The sequence below is a fragment of the Lynx canadensis genome, chromosome C1 (assembly GCF_007474595.2).
Source record: "Lynx canadensis isolate LIC74 chromosome C1, mLynCan4.pri.v2, whole genome shotgun sequence".
Classification (NCBI taxonomy): Eukaryota; Metazoa; Chordata; class Mammalia; order Carnivora; family Felidae; genus Lynx; species Lynx canadensis.
The window spans coordinates 189,254,065-189,274,854 of NC_044310.1; the positions used below are offsets into that span (position 1 = coordinate 189,254,065).

A 20,790-nucleotide genomic window follows, 5' to 3' on the forward strand; every position below is an offset into this window, starting at 1 on the left:
ATCTTTATACTCTCTGACCAAAAGGGTGTGAAATAAATATATATGTATATTTTGTAGAATAATACAGCATTTTTACCTTTGGCTCATCTTTCTTGCTGCTGTTACTATCTAAGCAACCACCAACTTGCTAAGCTAGACAGGGCATTAGGGATCCCTAGAGTTCAGCCATTTCCTGGGTCCTATTCTGGGATCCTATTTTTGACTGGTCTACATTGTGCCTTGGTGTAGCTGCTGTTTTCCCGGAACTTCCTGAGTGCTTGTGATGTGCTACCGTAGGCAGTTGTAGGTTGAGTGGGTCTCTGGGAGCAGCTGCACATTCTATCTCTGTTCTTGACCTGTTGCTGACATTTGAATAAATAAAGAGCTATCCTCTGCCAGGCTGCTGCAGAACAGCACCTGTTACTGTCACTCAATCCACCATTCACTCAGCTGAATGGTAAAACCTATTCTCTTTCTTAAAGGAGCCTTTTAAAAAACATGGTCTTCTCCACTATCAATCACAATGTAGGGAACGTAGATAGTATGTGGATAGGTAGTATCTGCCTTTAAATTCAGTGTGTTCTTGAAGACTGTGTCTTTAAGCGAACTGTCTTTTGTCTTGCTGTTGTTTTGAGGAAATAAGGAGGTAAGAGTGGGAGTGGAGGAAGGGCAAGGGAAGATAGATTGTGAAGTCACACATCTTTAGCAGACACAGCGGATTGGTGAAGGGGCAGAATAGATGACCCAGTCACACAGACACATAAGGCAAATACTCCCCACACATATAGGCATGTGCTAGATGCAGCTGGACACTACGGGTTCTGTATGGTGTTCCCAGCCATGCACGTGTCATTTCCATCCCGCTTTTATGTTTATGGCTAAGTGGACTAAGTCCACTATATGATAACAGCATGAGGGTAAGCATGGGAGCCAATTGAGCAGATCTTTCATAGTCTTTGTGCAACCTGGAGAGCCTCAGACTCAAGACATCTTCATTATTGGGGCCAGCTATAGTTTTATTTGGGTGTCTGAAGGCAAAGGCTGCCATTGGGAGTCTGTCAAGGGAAGTCCTCAGAGCTGCAGTGAGAGCTAAAATTCTTGCCAGGGTATCATTAGCAGCCTTCCACATTTATTTGGGGGCAGACGTTTCCTTGCCCTTACTCCTGCCGTGTCATAACCTTGTGCCCAAGAGAACTCTAGTCTTTCATTTATAGAAAGGATGTAGAGCCAAGATGTTTGAAGAGCAGCTTCCCTCACCCACTTGGTTTCCATGGCTACTTCTCTTGAATGAGTCTCCCAATTATGTCTGTTTAATGTTATGGTCTTCTTAGTTTCAGCCGGATCATTCATCCATCATTCAAGTCCCAAATCACCAAAGCTGAATTTGTAACCTTCTCTTACAAATCTACTTCTCCTACTGTCTTGTCTTATATCATGGATGGAGCAGCATCCTTCCAGGCTCCCAGGCTCAAATCATCAGTCATCTCTGGGTATGAGCAAAAAGGAAGGGACAAGCAATCCAATAATATTCATTCTAAATTTGGTCACATATTTTGTATCCATTACTTCCCTTTCACTCCATGCATTTTCACGATCAGACTCCTTCGATCATGATTTATCAGTCTTGGCACTATTGACATTTTGGGCTGGATAATTCTTTGTTGTAGGGGGCTGCCCTGTGCATCAGAGGGTATTCAGCAGCATCTCTGGCCTCTACCCACTAGGTGCCATAGCATTCTTCCTAGATGCGACAACCCAAAATATCTTCAGACATTGTCAAATGTCCCCTGGAACAGGGGATAGGGAGCTGGTTGTGTCAAGAATGAGGCTTAGGTCGTCTGGTTTGGGCAACCGTATATATGGTAATATCACCCGCTGAGATCAGCAACAATGAGAGAGGACCAGACTTTAGGGGAGGCTCTTGAGTTTCCTTTTGGACATGTTGAGTTTTAAGTGCCTTTGAGGTCTAGGTCAGAGATATAAATTTGGGTGAATAGTTGCAAATGGGGATGAGATTGCCTAGAGAGAGAGAGGAAGGAGTGAGTAGAAGTCTATGGGGAACTCACATTGAATGACTACTTAAAGAAGGATGAGCTTGCAAGGGAGGCAGGCAAGGAGTAGCCAGACAGGTAGGATGAAAACCAGGATGGTACCGTCTCACAGAAGGCAAATGGAAGAGTGTTTCAAAAAGGAGAGAATAATCATTAGTGTAGAATGTGGCTGAGAATTCAAATGGTGAGAACTGAAAACATGTTAGCTGTATTTGGTAATGTGGGAGTCAGTATTTTTCCAACCTTCAACACTTGCTCCTGCCCATTTGACAACGAAGGTATGAATGGTTCATGGAGGAGTGCATGGAAATAGGCCAGGGCAGAAGTCACTTGCTTACGTATTTATTCAAGTGTTCATTCCATTCACATGCAATATATCTACTTATGCACCAGGCCTAGGTGCCAAGAAATAGACATTTTGTTTTTTCATAATAGAGAATTCTGCATTCAGAAATCTGGGTAGCTTTCTATTTCTAGAATTTTTATGGGACTTTTATCAAATATGTAAATTTTACCATCACGTTGGTTCAGAAAAGATGCTCCTAATGCCCAATCAAAACTTTGCTAAGATTTATGGCAAGTATGCTCTTGCTCTGGGTTTAGGATTGCCCCTACTTTCTTCCCTTACCCCTGATAGAAAGGGGAAGAAGGAGCAGAGTCTGAGGAACAGAGATGAAGGACACTATTGTCTTTACAGAAATGTACGTGCATATAAAAGAATAGGAATGTAAGTAGTTGTCTAGAACCATAACTCTCCACTAATTTGGACTCCACTGCTATTAATTTTATGATCATTTCAGAATCTAAGGTTCTCTTGGATTACTTAAGGAAAAACAGCTTGTTAACCAAATGACTAACGTAAGAAGATTGTAGTGGAGAAGCTCAACCTTTTCATAGGAGGAAGGGCCTTAAAGAGTATTTACATATCAACAAAGGATACGTTAATTAGATATGCTTTTGGAATTCAGATCAAATGATTGTATTAAGAGTAACATGGGTACATTTATCTAAAATACGTTCTTTGATTCCGATTTCGCAATTTGGAAGAGTCCAAAGTAATTAGGTTTGATTAGTCACTATCCAGGTCCAAGGCGCTCAATGAAGTCAGGTGTATTCAGCTTCATTTGACAGTCTATGTTCTGAATAGTTGCTCCCAAGTCTTAGAGCTCCTCCCGTGACGTCTCTTTCTGTGCCCCCGCCCCCTTCACAGTGATGTTTGTCTTTTCTGCAGATGAAGACCAAGAGGAGTAGGATCCTTCAGAGTGACTATATGAACATGACCCCCCGGAGGCCAGGGCCCACCCGAAGGCACTACCAACCCTACGCCCCAGCACGCGACTTTGCGGCATACCGTTCCTGACATGGACGCCTATCCAGATGCAAGCCGGCTGGCAGCGCTTCACCTGCTCAACACAACTGCTCTGGATAGGAAAAAACTGCCTCGTCTTCAGCCGGCCACCAGCTCCCATTAGGGGCTCCTATTAGGCCAACGATGCCAATGTTTCTTGAATGACTAGACCAAATAACATTTTGAGGCTCTGAAATGAAGTTAAGGAATATTGCTGTGGCAGGCTCTATCTTGTAGTGCCATGACCCAAATTTCAACTTACCATGTATTTATTGACTTGATCAAGAGGTTACAGTAGAGAACAAAAAGCCAGTGGATTCTGTTAGCCTTGAAATCTGTTTTCCATTTCACTTCTTTTTCATCTCACTCACCTGAACACTGTGGCCAAGTGGAGTGTCATATGGAAGGACTTTTTAGATGGAGAAGAAAGGTTACAAAACCATTCCTTTTGGTTAAAGAGGGGTTTAGGGTGGGGGTAGGTAAGGGTGGGGGAGGGGGGAGACTTCATATTTTTAAAATCATTAAAACACTGTCTCTCATTCATGAAATGAGCCACTAGTTCCTATTTAATACTTTTGGTTAAGAAAGATATAGACATTGTGTTTTTTGTTTTTTTGTTTTTTTGAATTCTGGTCATATTTAGTCCTTTGGACCAGTGGAATACCTTCAAAGCAATTTGAAGCAGTCTCGCTCTTCTTACTCCCTGCAATGGGAATTCAATGTAGTATTGACAATATGATTTGAAAAGAATAAAGCAGTTCCCCCAAACCACAGAAGAATGTGTCAGGAAATGAAACCACCCGATGTCAAAATTATTTGAATACTATGAAGTGTTATTTCTTTAGCAGATCATTCCAGTCACATCATAGAGGGGGCTTTTCTGTTCCATATATTTCAGATTTGCTGGGTTGGTCTCTTTGTTATCTGTGCAGAAATCTAAAGTGGGATGCTGAAAGCGTATCCAGAGCAGCAATCATACTGTGAAAAAGGGGTGTTAGTACTCATTAGGGTATATGGAGGATGAGTCCCAAGATGCTTCTTCTAAAGGAGGAGAATAGAAGGGAATGATGCGACTCTTGCCAGTGTGCTCAGGGAGTGGCTGGCATCTGGTGGAAGATTTCCAGAAGACAACAGGCAAAAGGAAATGTGGCAAGAACTCCTTTACAGAGACTTTATGTGCTTTAGGGCTCAGCGCTCCAGAACTCTGTGGGTTCAGCTGTGTGTTTACTCTGGAGGTCCAATGACATGGAAAAGTATTTTGGAGTATGTCTTTTGAGTCCACATCAAAGTTCTCAAGATACTCAACAAAGCCTGACCCTGTAAAGCCTGACCTTGTAATGAGCACAGATATTTTTCTGCCTCCGGTTTGGGTCAAATGGAGTATGCCTGCGGACCTTGAAGAAGAGCTTTACTGCTGCCTTTACAATTTGTTCAGTGCCTCGATTTATTCAGACGTTAGAGGAGTCTAGGTTGTAGAAGCAGATGAAATAGATCTTGTCCAAGTCCCATTACTAGCTGGCCTCAGGCAAGTTGCTGACTTTCTAAGACTCTGGCTTTTCAACTATAAAATGGAGGTAATGATCATAATGTACTGGACCAGTGATGTACTGCTCTGTCCCTAGACTATAATCTCCATCAGGGCATGGCCCAAATTTGTCCTTTTTTCATGCTTGTCCCTGATGCTTAGTACCATACCTGACAAATAATGTTAGCTATTATTATTATTGCCATATAAATTATGTATAAAGATTAAACTGGGAAATGCCCCGAGAAGGGGAAGAATATTGTAACACAAATTTAAACCCACTACCCAGGGATAAGGTGCTATAAAATTTGAGAATCTCTTAACTTCTGCCATTTTCCTGTTTTGGAATATTTTAGCTTGTAATGAAATGTACAGCATTCTGCCCCCCACTTTTATGTATAGAAAGAAGTCTTCTTTAATTTTTTTTTTGTGTGTGTGATGTGGGGAGGGATAGGAATCCTATGATTTCAGACAGAAAATATTGTACTTCAGTTGACTTTGAAATGGGCTTCCATTCCATGAATATAATTAACCCAAAGAAGGTCAAACTCGCTAGTACTTGGGTGACAAAAACTGAATTTTTACTGGCACGTGTGCTGCATTGCCAGCCTCTTGGCACACAGAGTTCTTTAATCCAAGTGACTGGATTGGATTTGAAAATGATAGAGCTAGAGAATTTTTAGAAAGGGCAATGTCAAAACATAAATTTCAAAAATGGAAAGATTTGATCTTTGGTAAAAAAAATGGTTTTATTTTCTGATGGGAAAAATAGGTCTACTAAAGATGAATCACACTTTAGATTTCTCTTACTCACTCTGAACAGAGCCAAAGTAGAAATGTTAACAGGGAAGTCCATTTTCATTATTAGTATGAGCCAAGAAATGGTTTAAAAACAGTGGTTGGAGCAATGCTTTTACAGTTTCACATAAGGTAATTATGAAGAAAATAATGCCATTTGCTGCTATTATTGTAACAGTCTCATAGTTAACAGTATTTCTATAATTTTTGATTGTGAACTCACTTATGTTGGACTAAGCATGCCAGTTTAAAGAGACCAAGTGTACATTATGTTCTGTGTACTCAGTGGTAAAATTACTGAACTGTCACGTACCTGTTTTTAAATTTATGCTTTAGTATTTGTCTTTCAAAGCAGGTATGCTTCAGTTTTGGCCATGAATCTGGAGAAAACTTGCTATTTAAAAATGGTGTGGGATAAATCTTTTAAAGTAAATCTCCAGTTTAGCTTTTTAAAAAAAAACCCAAACGTTCAGATAGTAGTTTTATTTCAAGCAAGGTACACTCCTGGTTTGTTTACTTGGCTTTAGTCACAATTTCTCATCAGACCAATGGTTTAGATCTTTGAGATGTCAGGCTGTGCATTTTGTGTGATGTGAATGTTCTACGAGAGACATCAAACTTTAGTCTTGACCCCATCAGTCCCTTGGGTTAACTAACGGATCCACTAGTTATCATGGCTAATTTAATGGAGATGTTGATGGTTAAATGGATGTTAGATCCCTCATTTCAGCTTTTTGCTCTGCTGGATAAGAGCCACAGCCCACCTGGGGACTGACCCCAAAGTGTTAAGTTCAAATGCATTCTGGAGGTTAGAGATGGTGGCAGTGATGGACCCAGAACTAGGGTCATCACTGCTGTAGACCTGTAATTGACCCAAGTCAAGGACAGTGGCAAGGATTTTCTCAAGTCCTGGGCTGAGTGACTTCTCACTCTAAGCACATTTGAAGCTCAGGAAATCTCTCCTAGAGGTATATGCATACTTTCCAACATATTTCTCCTCAAACATCACAGGCATGTTTCCATCTCGGGGCTTTTACACATACTCTTTCCTTTGTCTGGAATGTTCTCTTCTGCTATCTATCTGGCTTGCTCCCTCATTTCCTTCAGGCCTCTGCTCAAATGTTACTTTCTGCCCTAGTTAATACCCCCACTTGCCCCACCAACCCTATATACTTTCCTTGGTTGCCTTGTTACCATAGCATTTCACCATCTCTTATGCAAGATTTTTAAAAACTTATTTATTTGTTTATTGTTTGTTTCCCCAAAGTAGAATGTAAGATTCATGAGGGATGGAACTTTGTCTGCTTTGTTTATTGCCATATCCCCAGTGCCTAGAAAAGTACCTGGAATGAAATGTATATTTATTGATTAAATGAATGAACTGCATACACCTTATGTAGTAATGGTCAGCTTAAATGTACTAATCATACTCTGAGAAGGAGAGAGTCAGCTCTGTTTTCTACTTTTCTATTAATAAGTTCAAAAATCCATTTTATCAGTGAAACAGGAGGTAAAACATATATAATACACAGCCAAACTTGATGAAAGAAAACCTGATAGATAGAAGTTCATTCACATTTTAGAAATTTTTGTGCAGTGATGAAAACCAATACTGTTAGAATCATCTTAAAAGGTCATGCTAAATAAGCCACAGACAAGAGTAAGTTGCTTTTCCATTGTAGTTCCCAAATTTACTCTTAACAGAGTATCGACCATGTTTTAAACATGACTTTAGACTGAGACTTCTAACACTGTTGCCTTGGTAGTTAAAATCCCATCTCACTATGAACTGCTACTCATTTCTCTCTCTTTTTTTTTTTTTTTTTTTTGACCCCAGCAAATTCTATAAATGCCTTGCCTGGCTATGATTCAAAAAGAGCTCACAGATGAGAATGCTGGGGATAGATAATTTCAGCTTCTTTATCTGTCATGCTCATAACTGAACACTCTAATGGCTTGTAACAGTTTAAAAATAAAAGACCAACAACAAACAAAATAGTGGCACTTTTAGTAAATTGAAAATTCAAATCAGATATGTTAATCACCAGACACACACACACGCACACGCACACACACACACGGCTATCATCTTGCAGGTAGGGGAAGGCCCTTGAAAAAGAGACACAGAGCTTGTCTGATAATTTACATAGCGGCTCCTATTTATTTAATTGCAAACTCTTCTTTGAAGGTGGCCTGACGTTAGATAGGTGTACCATGAGTTCTTCTCCAAAGTGACTCTTCTTTGTTGAAGTGGAGCTCATTAAATTTAATAAAGGTAAACTTGAAAAAGATGAGTTTATATGCATCCTCCTACTCCAAAAAACCCTGAACTTAGCTAATCACTCATGAATTCAATTGGACGAACCAATTCAATCAGAAAGGGACAAGACTGGTAAAAATCAGCCATTAAATGTATCTGCTCAATAAGTGCTCCTTTATTGGGCTAATAAAAATAGTGTAACCTAGTTATGTAAAAAGGTTCTAGCACCTTGAAACCCAAGTTCAAAGTGAAATCAAATGCAAACTTAATAACTTTACCTAACAGATCTCCCACCATGTTCTAACTACATAACTATTGAATGATATAATTGCTCACAGCCCTGAATTACCTTTTTTTCTCTAGTCTGATAAAAAATATGGATTTTTTTAAGCAGTATCCTTTCTCCTCTCTCATCTTGCCTGTAACAGAGATAATGGATGAGTGAGAAAAATCAAAGAAACTTCTAGATCCATCATAATGGAGGCCAAACCACCACACCGGCAGCAGCAACTGGAATGGTCTGAGAGTCATTACAAGACCCTTGTTTGGTAACTTATTTGTGTCTCCTAAGTTGAGGCACTGCCTCACTCTTGACTTTTCGTCAGTGGTACTCAGAAGTTTGGTTCTTAAGGAACAAATCTGCATGGGTGGATCTCTCCACTGTCTCTGATGGCATCCCAAATGAATGGATGCTTTCCCTTCGAAGATTCACAGGCTCTCACAACTTAGAAACCCAGACCACTGTCCAGAGCAGAATGTAGTACACTTTTGTGGTATTTCTTTTGTTCTTTTCAGGGTGTGTGGACACTTGGGCTCCATACTTGAAAAATGCTCGGGATGAAATACAGGTGATCCAAGAATATTTTGTCTTTTCTAAGCTGACCTCATTATTGAGACTACTCAAAAGGCCAGAATGTATGCTTTCCAAAGACCAGCTACGTATCCTGTTTGCCTGATTAAATTGTGAAAGGTGTTGGAGTGCCAGGAATTCAAGGGGACGAAAAGTCACAGAAGGGTGAATTTATCCTAGAGTAGGGGTGGACTAGATTCTCCTTACATTGCCTCTTGATAGTGCTGTCTTGATGACAGATTTAAACACTCCTCTGGCTCCAAAGAACAAGTTGTGAGAGCTGGGTGGAAATGTCAGTTGAAACAGAAGAGCAGCAAACAGCTTTGTTTTCCTATAGTTGTGGTTTTACTTGGTGATGATGACACATGAAGATGAAAATGTGCAGCATGAACTCCAGTTGTTATCTGAGTGAGCATCTCTGCCAACACTGAAGGATATGTGTGGGTGTCACCTGCAAGCAAAGAGAGAGAGAAAGAAAAAGAGGCCCTGTTTCGGAAAGAAGAGCCAGTTAATCAAAGATCAACAAGTGGTGATGTTTATTTCATGAGCTTTATCTTTGATTTCCTTCCCCTCGTTAATCTTCAAGTCTCAATTTTGTCTCTGGACTAAATATATAAGTGTCTGGTGATTGAGGAAGGGGTGGAAAGGTGGGCTTGAATGGGGATCATGGCCATTACTATAGTCATTTGGTCATTTTTTCGTCTCCTGGGCACAGATTAACAATTGATATGTTAGCTTCTAAATGGTATGTTAGCTTCTAACTTTTGAGAACCTGTGGCATATTATGCAAGGATAGACAAACTTGAGATTGCTGTTGGGACCCTTTTTCACTCCCAACCCTGTGCAACTCTTGTTTCACTTGTTTTATGCTTCTTCCTCCTTCCTTCCTATTCATTCGTTCAATAACTATTCAACGAGCACCTGCTCAGCTCTAAGAAATGGGGTAGATACTGGGTATGTGGCAGTGAGCAACACGGACATTATTATCTCCACACTTACGAAATGTAAAAGGTAGACTTTATATAGCCCTTTTCCTTCTTCTTTAAACACGCTCCTCCTCTTGGTAACCATTTAGTCTTAATTATGGGCTCAGACCTTCATGTGGCTGTTTGATAACCTCTGTTCTGTTGGTTTGCCTGAAATCTATTTCTTTGAGATGTTCTTATTTAACATTTCTAGCACCTTTAATGTCTTAGATGGGGTATTGATAAACTTTTTCTGGAAAGGGCCAGATAGTAAATATTTTAGGCTTTGCAACCACATGGTCTCTTGCAGCTATTCAACTCTGCCACTGTAGTGCAAAAGCAGCCATAGACAATATGTAAACAAATGAGCATGTCTGCATTCCAATAAACCTTTATTTGTAGACATTGATACTTGAATATCATGTAACTTTCATATGTTACACAATATGAGTATTCTTTTGATTTTTTTTCCCAACCACATATACATGTAAAATCCATTCTTAGCTTATGGGCTGTTCAAAAGCAGGCTGTGGGCTGCATTTGGCCTGCAGGCTGCAGTTTGCTGACTTAGACCCACACCACAATTTTAGTTACAATTATGTCTTTGAGTTCCAGTCACCATCTGCATTTTTAGGGCTGGAAGCAATCAGTTTGGATGTGTAAAAAGGCTTCTTGGAAGTGGTGAATGTTAAGCATCTGTTTTGAAAGAAGGACATGGATCATGCAAGAAGGAAGAAGAAACTTCATCTGAGGGAAAGTCATTTTAGGTAGAAGAAATGGGAAATTAAAAGTAAAGATGAGGAGAAGCTGTTTGAATGATGATGCAGTCCCCTGTACATTATTGCTAAAAGCCTAAAAATCTTAGGAATTGTGGTTACTCTTCTCTCAAGTCCAGTTTGCCTTTTCTCCTCTTTTCTAAGCATCAAATCCTTTTAATCTCCAAAGAAACAAAGCAAATTTTGAGTCACAGCAGGTAGGGCCAAGAAATATGGCTTTGTTTAGTGTAATGAACAGGACCACTTTCACGGTGAACTCTTCCACACGTAGCACAATCCAATCCAACATGGGGTAGGTGCAGCAGAGATCAGAAGCAGCTGTCTCAGAATTGGCCCCCTACTTTCTGCCCATCATCCATGATTTCAATCTGCACTTGGCTGCCATTTTATAGGGGACCAAGAGTGACCACCCCCTGGAATCCAAACTTTCACAGGGAAGTGGTAAAATCAGTTTTACTTACATAAGAAGGACACTGACCTGGCCGTTACCATTCTCTCATCTCCATTCATGTCTCTTGTCTACAGCTGCTGGTTACACCCAAGGTACGAACAGTCTCTGGAAGCAGTCCAGCATATGTGGGCACCCCAAGTCATACACCCATCTGGGCAATTTAAAAATAGAGCCAAATGTAGCATTTAGTCTGATCTGTCCAGCCAAGATGAGGAAATTGCCTCTAAAAGGTCAGATGATTAAGATCATTGTGCCAATAGTCTAGGATGTCAGTAATGAATAAAGATTCTGGCAGAATGAATTTATCCTGACTTTGTATATGGCATTCAAGTTCTGGGTCTACATGAACAGCCTCAGGAATTCCAAGATTTTTCTTTTCCGTCATGTAGGCCCACTGTGTATATTTATGTATTGTGTGCCCTGCACAGGGCCCCTAGCCAAAGGGGGTGGAGGGGGCTGAAATCCCTTTGGATCCCCTTAAGCTACTCACCTGCAAGAGCTAGGTCCACCTGCAGAGAGTGCCTTTCTCTACTGCCCACACATATGGACTGCTGAGGTCCTGACAGAATGCTTGCCTTTCTGCTACTTGGTGACTGCATTCCTTATAGAATAAATTAGGTCCTCATTCTCAAAACAGGAATTATCTAGGATGAGCAAGAGTTAACAATCAACCAAAAAAGTGGAATTGTTCTTAATACCATAAAAATTTCTCTCTTGGGTCCCTTCTTTATTCTTTTCTGCATTATTTATTTATTTATTTATTTATTTTTCTGCACAATTTAATTCCGTTGGGTGGTTTTCTCTGAAATACTTCTTGGTGGGGGGAGGGTGGTTTAGGAGTAATGTGAGAAGAAACTTCCTGGCTCAGATCTCAGAGGAAAAAAATCTGTGCCCTGGAGAACACCAGGTTTGGAGTTCTTTCCTGGGCTGTCCTTGGAACTTTTCTGTTAATGGCAGAATGTATTCTTATTTTGTAGTTCTCAGTACATGAGTGGCTTGGACTAAATAACTTCAAGTCTGATATCTATAATAGGTATCGTATAATCATATTCCCGATTATAACTCTGCCAAAATAATTGTCCCCAAATAAATTCATTGCTTTGGGTTTTTGCCCATCACCACATTCCTATTTTATAGCTATAAATATTTTATGTTTGATATTTTTTAGTAAGGATTATTTGAATAAATCTATAATTTCCTATAACTCTTAAATTCAATAATTGATCATAAAGGTTTCCATTACTTTCTCTTAAGAAAATCATGAATTTTATTCATACATTTTAGGTCAGAAATCTTGAAAACTTTTTGGAACTTATGGATTTCTTGTGTGAATTTAATCTTAAAAGCACCTTCATGTTATAGCACAAGAAACTATTACATCATTTTTAGAGTTTATCATTTTCCAAATAATAAACTTCTTGATGACATAAACTTTACATTATTTAGTCTTCCATGGTGAACTATTATCTTGAATATGATACGTGTTCAGCACATCTTTTTTTGTTGTTGTTAACATTTTGTTTTAATTTAATTTAATTTAATTTAATTTTAAAGAGAGAGAGAGCGAGAGCGAGTGAGAGCATGCCTGTGCAGCAGATGGCCGGGTAGGGCGGGGGGGGGGGGGGACGGGGGAGAGAGAGAGAGAGAGAGAGAGAGAGAGAGAGAGAGAGAGAATCCCAAGTAGGCTCAGCGGTATCAGCACAGAGCCCAATGTGGGGCTTAAACTCACAAACCATGAAATCATGACCTGAGCCAAAAGCAAGAGTCAGATGCTTAACTGACTGAACCACATAGGTACCCCACTCAGCACATCTTAATTGGATGAATAAATAGATGGATGAATGAACATCTGTCATTTGATAAATATCTGCATGCAAGCTGTTTTGGCCTTTGACAGATTAGATCAACTAGCTACTGTGAAAAGACTTGGGAAAATTGAGGACTACTGATAAAGATTTAGAATTTCATAGATTGTCGAAATGTATTCTATTAATATATACATTTTCAGACATTGTTTAGACATTCAGAAGCAAAACCCATTTCCCCTTCCTTGGCAACAAACAGAACTCTAATTGTGTTCATGTATCTACCCCATTGTGCTTCTGCGGCGTTCCAGGGAGTGGGTAATAATTGGTTTAAGCCAGAATAGTGGTCCTATCTTCTCATTAGTGACTGCTTTAAGCATGGACATGTGACAACATTCTGAACTAGAGCCAAGGCAGTGTGTTCTAAGAGGTCTCTGGGAAATTTTTTCCTGGCTCTTTAAAAGAGGTCGGTGGAAATAAACAGTCTCTTTCCTGCTACAGAGTGTTGTGTCTGTAAGTGGCATCTGGAACAGTCATTTTAGGACTGAGAGGAGAGGAGAGTTAACCCAAAAAGAACACGCAGAGATACACAGAGCGGGAAGAGAGGAGGAACCTGTGTTCTGATGACATCGTTGAGCTGTAGAATGAACCAACACTGAAGCTGTTCTTCCTTCAACTTCTTGCCATGTGAAACAATAAATAACTTTATCATTTAAGGCATTTGAGTTGGCTTTTCTGTTGCATGAAGCTTAAAGCATTTAACTAGTAACTCCTTTATGCTTATTGATGTTCATAAACACTCAGATTATATTACTTGGTATACACAGAACTTGACTCACTAGTATCTTGTCTCATTGACATGCTCAGTAATTAGTCTCTGGTAACTGTGAATAACTAAATGTTATGCTAGATGTATACTTACGACAGTATTCATACCTGCTGACATGGGAAACTTGGGAAACTTGCTGCCTTGAACACACTGCCTATTGGGGTGTTGTAGATTGCAGAATAGCTGAAGATACAAGAAACTCACAAGAGATCAGTAAGACTTAACTGATAAGAAGGAGCACCTCCTACAAGGAGTCTGGGGAACTTATAGTCATATATTTTTATTTTATTTTATTTTATTTTATGTTATTTTATTTTATTTTATTTTATTTTATTTTATTTTACTTTTTTAATCTACTCCCAAATTAGTTAGCATATAGTGCAACAATGATTTCAGGAGTAGATTCCTTAATGCCCCCTACCCATTTAGCCCATCGCCCCTCCCACAACCCCTCCAGTAACCCTGTATGTTCTCCATATTTAAAAGTCTCTTATATTTTGTCCCCCTCCCTGTTTTTATATTATTTTTGTTTGAATTAAATATATATGTGAAATACAAGAACACTGGTTTGCTTCCTTATAGTGTAGGACACTACACACCAGTAAAATCTAGCTGACTAGTCTCTTTTTATCCCTGTGTTTGTTTCTCTTTTTTACCTGTTTATGCCTTTATTGTCAATAATTGTTTTCTGTTACATAAACATGCCAAAAACTGAAGTTTCTGACACATTCTCTTTTTTAATTTTTTTAATATTTATTCATTTTTGAGAGACAGAGCATGAGCGAGGGAGGGGCAGAGAGAGAGGGAGACACAGAATCCAAAGCAGGCTCCAGGCTCCGAGCTGTAAGCACAGAGCCCAGTACGGGACTCAAACTCACAGACCGGAAGATCATGACCTGAGCTGAAGTCAGACGCTTAACCGACTGAGCCACCCAGGTCCCCCTACTCTCTTTCTTTCTTTCTTTCTTTCTTTCTTTCTTTCTTTCTTTCTTTCTTTCCTTTCTTTCTTTCTTTCTTTCTTTCTTTCTTTCTTTCTTTCTATATAATTTATTGTCAAGTTAGCTAACATACAGTGTATACAGTGTGCTCTTGGCTTCGCGAATAGATTCCTATGATTCATCACTTATATACAATACCCAGTGCTCATCCCAACAAATGCCCTCCTCAATGCCCATCACCCATTTTCTCCTCCTCCCCACCCCCCATCAACCCTCAGTTTGTTCTCTTTATCTAAGAGTCTCTTATGTTTTGTCTCCCTCTCTGTTTGAAACTATTTTTAATGCTCCTTAAACTCCGGGGACCAATAAGAGAGAGAGAGGTCATAGTAGGTGTAAAACAATAAATATTTAAAAATATCTTAAATTTAAAAATTCAAAATGTACTTTATTAAAAATATAATTAAAAAATTACATTGTTGATTTAGACCAGCAGCTTAAAATTAAAAAACAAAACAAAACAAAAACCTCTCCCATTTTTCTTCTACTGAAATCCTACCAAAAGGTCAAAGTAGGTTTGCTTAGTAGGCTTAGCCCCGATTACTTCAGTATCTCTTAGTTTCTGCTGTGGCTACTCAGGTAACACCAATCTTCCTTGGGATGACACATTAACTTCTAGAGTAGCTTTGGGATTTCCTGGAGGAAGCCTTGTGTCATGTGAAGAGAATGCAAACAGCACACATATGTTCAGTATAGTGATAGACACTGAGAAGGACAGAGAGGTTTAACACATAGTCCTGATCTCAGAAATTTACTATCTGGTTGGGTAAATAGAAGAGATTTACATAAACAGTATATGCTAAGCTCCAACTAAATGTTATACAATTCAAATTCAGAGGTGAAAGATCATGGTGGACTGGAATTTCAGATCTGGCTCTGGACTGGAATGAATGTTACTGTATATATATCTTTTCAAACTTGTGTGAAGTAGAATTGCTTTGAGGGGGAGTATTTGCACTTTCAATTTTTAGAAATATTGTCAATTTGCTTTGCATAGAGATCATACTGATATATATTCCCATCAGCCTTGTACGAGAGAGCCTGCTATCCTATTTATTACCAATAACACAGTTTTATCACAGTTTGATCTTTGCCAATTTGGTAGCTTAAAATGGTATCTCATCACTGAGTTAATTTGCATTTCCTTTTTTGTGAATCAGATTCAGTATCTTTTCATATGGTTAAGAGTCGTTCATATCTCATTTTTTGTGAACTATCTACTCACATTCTTTGTCCATTTTGTTTTCAGCTGTACTATTGCCTTTTAATGTAGGACCTCTTTAAGGAAAGTAGCTTTTTGCTTGTAACTCCTTCATTTTAGTGATGAAGATGCAAGCTCCTCATCAATATCTGCGAAATACTCATTCTGCGCCTGCACTGAACTTGGCACCGAAGTTAGATATAACCCCTGTCCTCAGGAAGCTTCCGGGTTGTGGGAGACACAGTACCAGTCCCATGTTTTTTTGGTCTATTATAAATAAGGCATAGGGAGTTATTGGAGCTCAAGGGTGTGGCACCACCTACGCATGGGAGGAGTTGGGGAGACTTAGGGAAGTATTCGTGGAACACGTGACACCAGCTGAATCTTAAAGGACAAGGGAGACTTAACCAGATCACAGAGAAGAGATTTACATTTCAGGTAGAGAGACCAGCTTGTGCAAAAACACAAGCATGGTGCCTTTGAGGAGTTCAGCATATGATTTCAGAGTGGCTGGAGAGCAGGTTGATATCGGAGAATGTAAGAGATGAGACTAGCAGTGTGGCTGACTTCATATTATGACAGACCCATGCCAAGAAATTTGGAGTTTATCCCAAGGGCATTGGAAAGCTAATAAAATATATATATTTTTTAAATCTTCATTTTAAATTATTATAATTTATGATTAATAACCTTACCTTATGGAAAGCCACACAATAAACACTAAAAGTCTTCCTCATCCTTGTTCCCTCTGCTACAGTACTAGTCTTCATTTTTTTACAGTTTCTATTTATTTTCATAACCCTAAATATGTGTATATTCATATTTCTTGATTTATTAAACTTAACGGTACTTAAATACTTTCCACAGTGAAAGATGAAGATCTAGCTCATTTACACTAACTCCTACCCTCCCAACTTTCTGGAAGAGTTTTAAGCACAGGGGACCTAATTAGATTTGCATTTTAGAAAGGTAATTTTGCTAGTGTGTGAAGGGTGGTTTGGTAGCTGCTATAGTAAGTGGAACAAGAATGTGGGATGGAGGGAGGGGTTAGCGGAAGGTGCTTGGGAAGGTTAAGATGGTGGCTGACTAGGAGTTTTTGGAGGGAGGGAGAGAGTTGCTCTCTGGGTGCTGACTGGTGCTACAGCAGGTGGTACTTGCAATCTAAGACACGGATGTAGGAGGAGACAGTGATTTTTAGCAGGGAAGGAAGGTGATGAATTTCACTTTGGATATGTTGAGTTGGACATGTTTCTGGGAATCCAGGAAGAGATGCCTTCTGAGGCAGCTGGCCATAGAATTGTGGCACTCAAGAGTCAGACCTGGGCTAGTAGATAGGTTTTTGAGTCAGGCATCCATCCACAGTTTATTCATTTTCTCATTTGTTCCTTCAACACATATTTGTTGAGTGTCTTCTATGAGCTACACGCTGGGTATAAAATAATGGCAGCAGACAAATTTCCTCCTCCTGGAACTTTCAAAAAGGTGGAAGATAAACAGTAACACATAAACTTACAAAAATATGCATACAGTCTGAGGTAGGCGCTATGAAGAAAAGAATAAGGCTTATGAGCTAGAATAACAGCATAAAACAAATTTAGACTGGGGGGACAAGGGGAGAAATTATGCATAGGTAAATCATCTCTATACCTAGACCTGGAGAGTGCCAAGCATTAAGGAGGTCTTGAACAGAGGGCCTTTTAAAGTTGAAGTCATGGGCAGGCCAAGCCCTAATCTTCGTGGAGCTCAAGATAAAGTACTAAATACCTAAACATCATAAATTAAGGCAACAAAGTGTCAATAAATATGCTCTATTCCCCGACTGAGATGAATTTCATGATGACAAAATATAAAAATAAGTGTGAAGACAGAGCAAACTATGGACTACAGCTGAATTCTGCTATTATCACATATGGCTGGTCTTCCATTAGTGGGTTGAGGTGTCTGAATGAGCAATAAAATTAAGACACATATCATGCTCTGTTTTTTGAACTAGGTGCTGGTTATTTGCTCTGAAAACTCACTGAGCTGTACATGTATGATTTGTGTACTTTCTGTATTGTTACACTGTAGCAAAGAGTTTTAAGAATTTGTCATATACTTATGTCATAATTCTATTTTTCTTGTTTTTATTTCATCAAAAATCATATGTGTTATAATCAAGACTTTAAACACAATTTGTGTATCACTGACTGTAATGTTGAATGGGACAACTTATCTGTGTTCACTGTAATTCTTTGTCTCAATTGAGATGATGCCTTGATCTCAGATGGTCAGAATATAGTCTGTAGAGAAATTTGTTATAGGATTACTTATAGGTGAATCTTCTTCATATCCATTTCTTTATATTATATTAAAATGCCACTTTTGTTGTATTTTGCACATGTAGTTTCTCTTCATTTGGAAAAATAATTTACTCTAAAATAAAAAGTGCTTTCAATTTATTTTAAAAAGAAAATATCCATGTTTATATCTATTTATTTTTTATAATAAATAACAAGGAATAGTCCATAACAAATAACTGTAGCCAGAACAAGTACAGAAGTAACTTCATTTTCTAACAAAACCACAATTTGTTTTTTATTTGAGGATCTTCTGTTATTTCACTTCATTCTTCTAATGGATTCTCTGTCTTGTCTAAGCTAAGTCTAATTGCTTTAACAGTATTTAGTTGACATTCCCATCATGTACTCAAAAGCAGTTGTAAGGTCAAATTTGCTATCTGTTCCATGAGGATTTCTGTCTTTTGACAGGTCCATAAAATATTGTGTATAATCTTTGAATTTTTTCAAAGAAAGTTCACTCTCAGCATATTTGAAGCCATATCTCATATAGTGCCAAATACAAACAATGAATCATATGTGACCTCTGTATTTTGGGCCAAAAATTCTGGCTTATCTACATTTTTCTTTCCAACCATGTTAGTGTCATTCTCATAGGCTTTCTTTTGACAATTGGAAAAATTTATTAAAATAAAATTGTTTTAGGGTCTCCTGGGTGGCGCAGTCAGTTGGGCATCCATCTCTTGATTTCAGCTCAGGTCATGATCCCAGGGTCATGGGATCAAGCCCCCCATCAGACTCCACGCTGTCAGCATGGATTCTCTCGCTCTTCCTCTGCCTCTCTCTTGTTAGCCTGTGTGCACAAACACACATGCACACGTGCCTGCGCACTCCCTCCCTCCAAAAAATAAAATAAAATAAAATAAAATAAAATAAAATAAAATAAAATAAAATAAAATTGTTTTATCAATTTCTTTTGAAGATTTGAGTAAATGGTATTAATATTTTTATAAATGTTACATACTTTGCAATTCTACCATGTAATGCCCATTTAGTTGCCCTTGTAAATGTGGTGGATATGAAGATGTGCGGTCCAGATCCCCTGCAGAATCAACGCTTCATTTCTGAGCTGCTAGAGTGCTTGCTTCAGATGACACCTTCTCTAGGAATTGCTCTCTGCTTTACCCAGAGTTATGCCTTCTCCCTTAGAACAGACTTTGTTCAATGGTGGGTCAATTTGGAGGTGCCACCATTGGGACAACTCAGCAGGGCCAACCATCCCTTTTCCAGAACTTCTAGTAGAATTGACTCAGGCTTTTGTTTTAACTGTAACTGCATCACAGTTCAATTTCTTCCTGTGCTCAATCCATAGTCCACATGAGGGTTCACTTTTGGTGTTGTACATTTCATGGGTTTTGACAAATATATAGTGATGTGTGTTCATCATTATAATATACAGAATAGTTCAGACTGCTAAAAAAAATTCCCTGAGTTCTACCATCATCCTTTTCTTCCTCAAGGTCTTGATCATTTGCCTATTTTTGAGCTATAGATAGTTACTTCATACATTTCAATGTAAAGAAGAGAAATGATTACATTTACTCTAAAAGAGAAGAAAATTTGAAGTCTGACAGCACGGTCAGCAGTGTTCATTAGGTAAGATAAGTGATGAAATCAGCTCTTCGGATTTGGCAACTGGGGCCTTGGTAAGACTAGTTGCAGTTAAAAAGTGGGGCTGGAAGTGAAGTTCTAGCAGGAAAAATTGTTATCAGATAGTGAAAAATGGGAGGTCAAGAGAGTGAATTTCTGGCAAGAAGTTTCCTTCTGAAGAGAAGCTTCTTGACATCTGAGCTCCTTTATTGGTCTGGGAACTCCTTGATGGTATCTCCAAAGTTCAGCACACTATGTAGTAACTGGTCCATGACAGTCTCTCAAATGTTTGTTGATTAGAGAGCAAGAGGAAAGGAAAGTTTTGTTGTTGTAAGAAGGCAAAAATTTAAGCTGCTTAAGGAAAGAGGGCAGTTAGTAGAAAAAGAGAAATGAGAGCTGAAAGGATAAGAGAGAAAGTCATGGATGATGAAAGATCCTTACCGAAATGGGGTGGTAGTGCTGGGGATGGGGACCTAGGGTTGGCTAGAGCCCTGAATCTTGGCCTGGAGAGTGATTCTGGTTGCCTTTTACAATACATATCTGTACAGCATGCCCTGAGCATCCATTATTTTTAGAGTGTGGGGAAAGGCCATTTCAACCATCTATTCCTGATCTTTTTGCTGCACTATGCACTAAATAGAAAGAAATGGACTGAGTGGGATTTGTTTTCTGCAAAGCAAGCTCTTCAATTCTTCTCTTAGTGCAAAATGCACAGGATGACTTGATTTCAGAAAGGCAAATACAAATCATCAGAGCTTGCACTATATTCCTTTTATGTGTGGACAGAGCAATTCCCTACATGGGATCAATTGGTTCTCTGAAGATTGTTGCCTATACCTACAAATAACACCCAAAGGTACTCCTGTTTTCATTCTGTTATCTAATGGTATGTAACAAACCCTCCCAAACTTAATGGCACAAAACAACAACAACAATACAATAAATAATAATAATAATAATAATAATAATAAATCTTATGGTTTGAAAGTCGACTGGCTCAGCTTGCTGATCCTCACTTTGGTCTCTGG

General features: G+C 38.9%; 1 protein-coding gene across 3 annotated transcripts in view; it reads left to right on the forward strand.

The window, feature by feature from the left end:
• CD28 (CD28 molecule) overlaps nt 1-9,989 on the forward strand; it is a 35,335-nt gene extending 25,346 nt beyond the window's left edge. For 2 of the 3 annotated variants that reach the window (XM_030325313.1, XM_030325312.1), the window contains one exon: nt 3,262-9,989. In XM_030325313.1, the coding sequence (XP_030181173.1) occupies nt 3,262-3,390 (129 nt within the window). In that variant the 3' untranslated portion in view covers nt 3,391-9,989. The remainder of the gene's footprint in view (nt 1-3,261) is intronic. The other variant, XM_030325314.1, reaches the window with a different exon arrangement.
• Nucleotides 9,990-20,790: the final 10,801 nt, after the last annotated feature.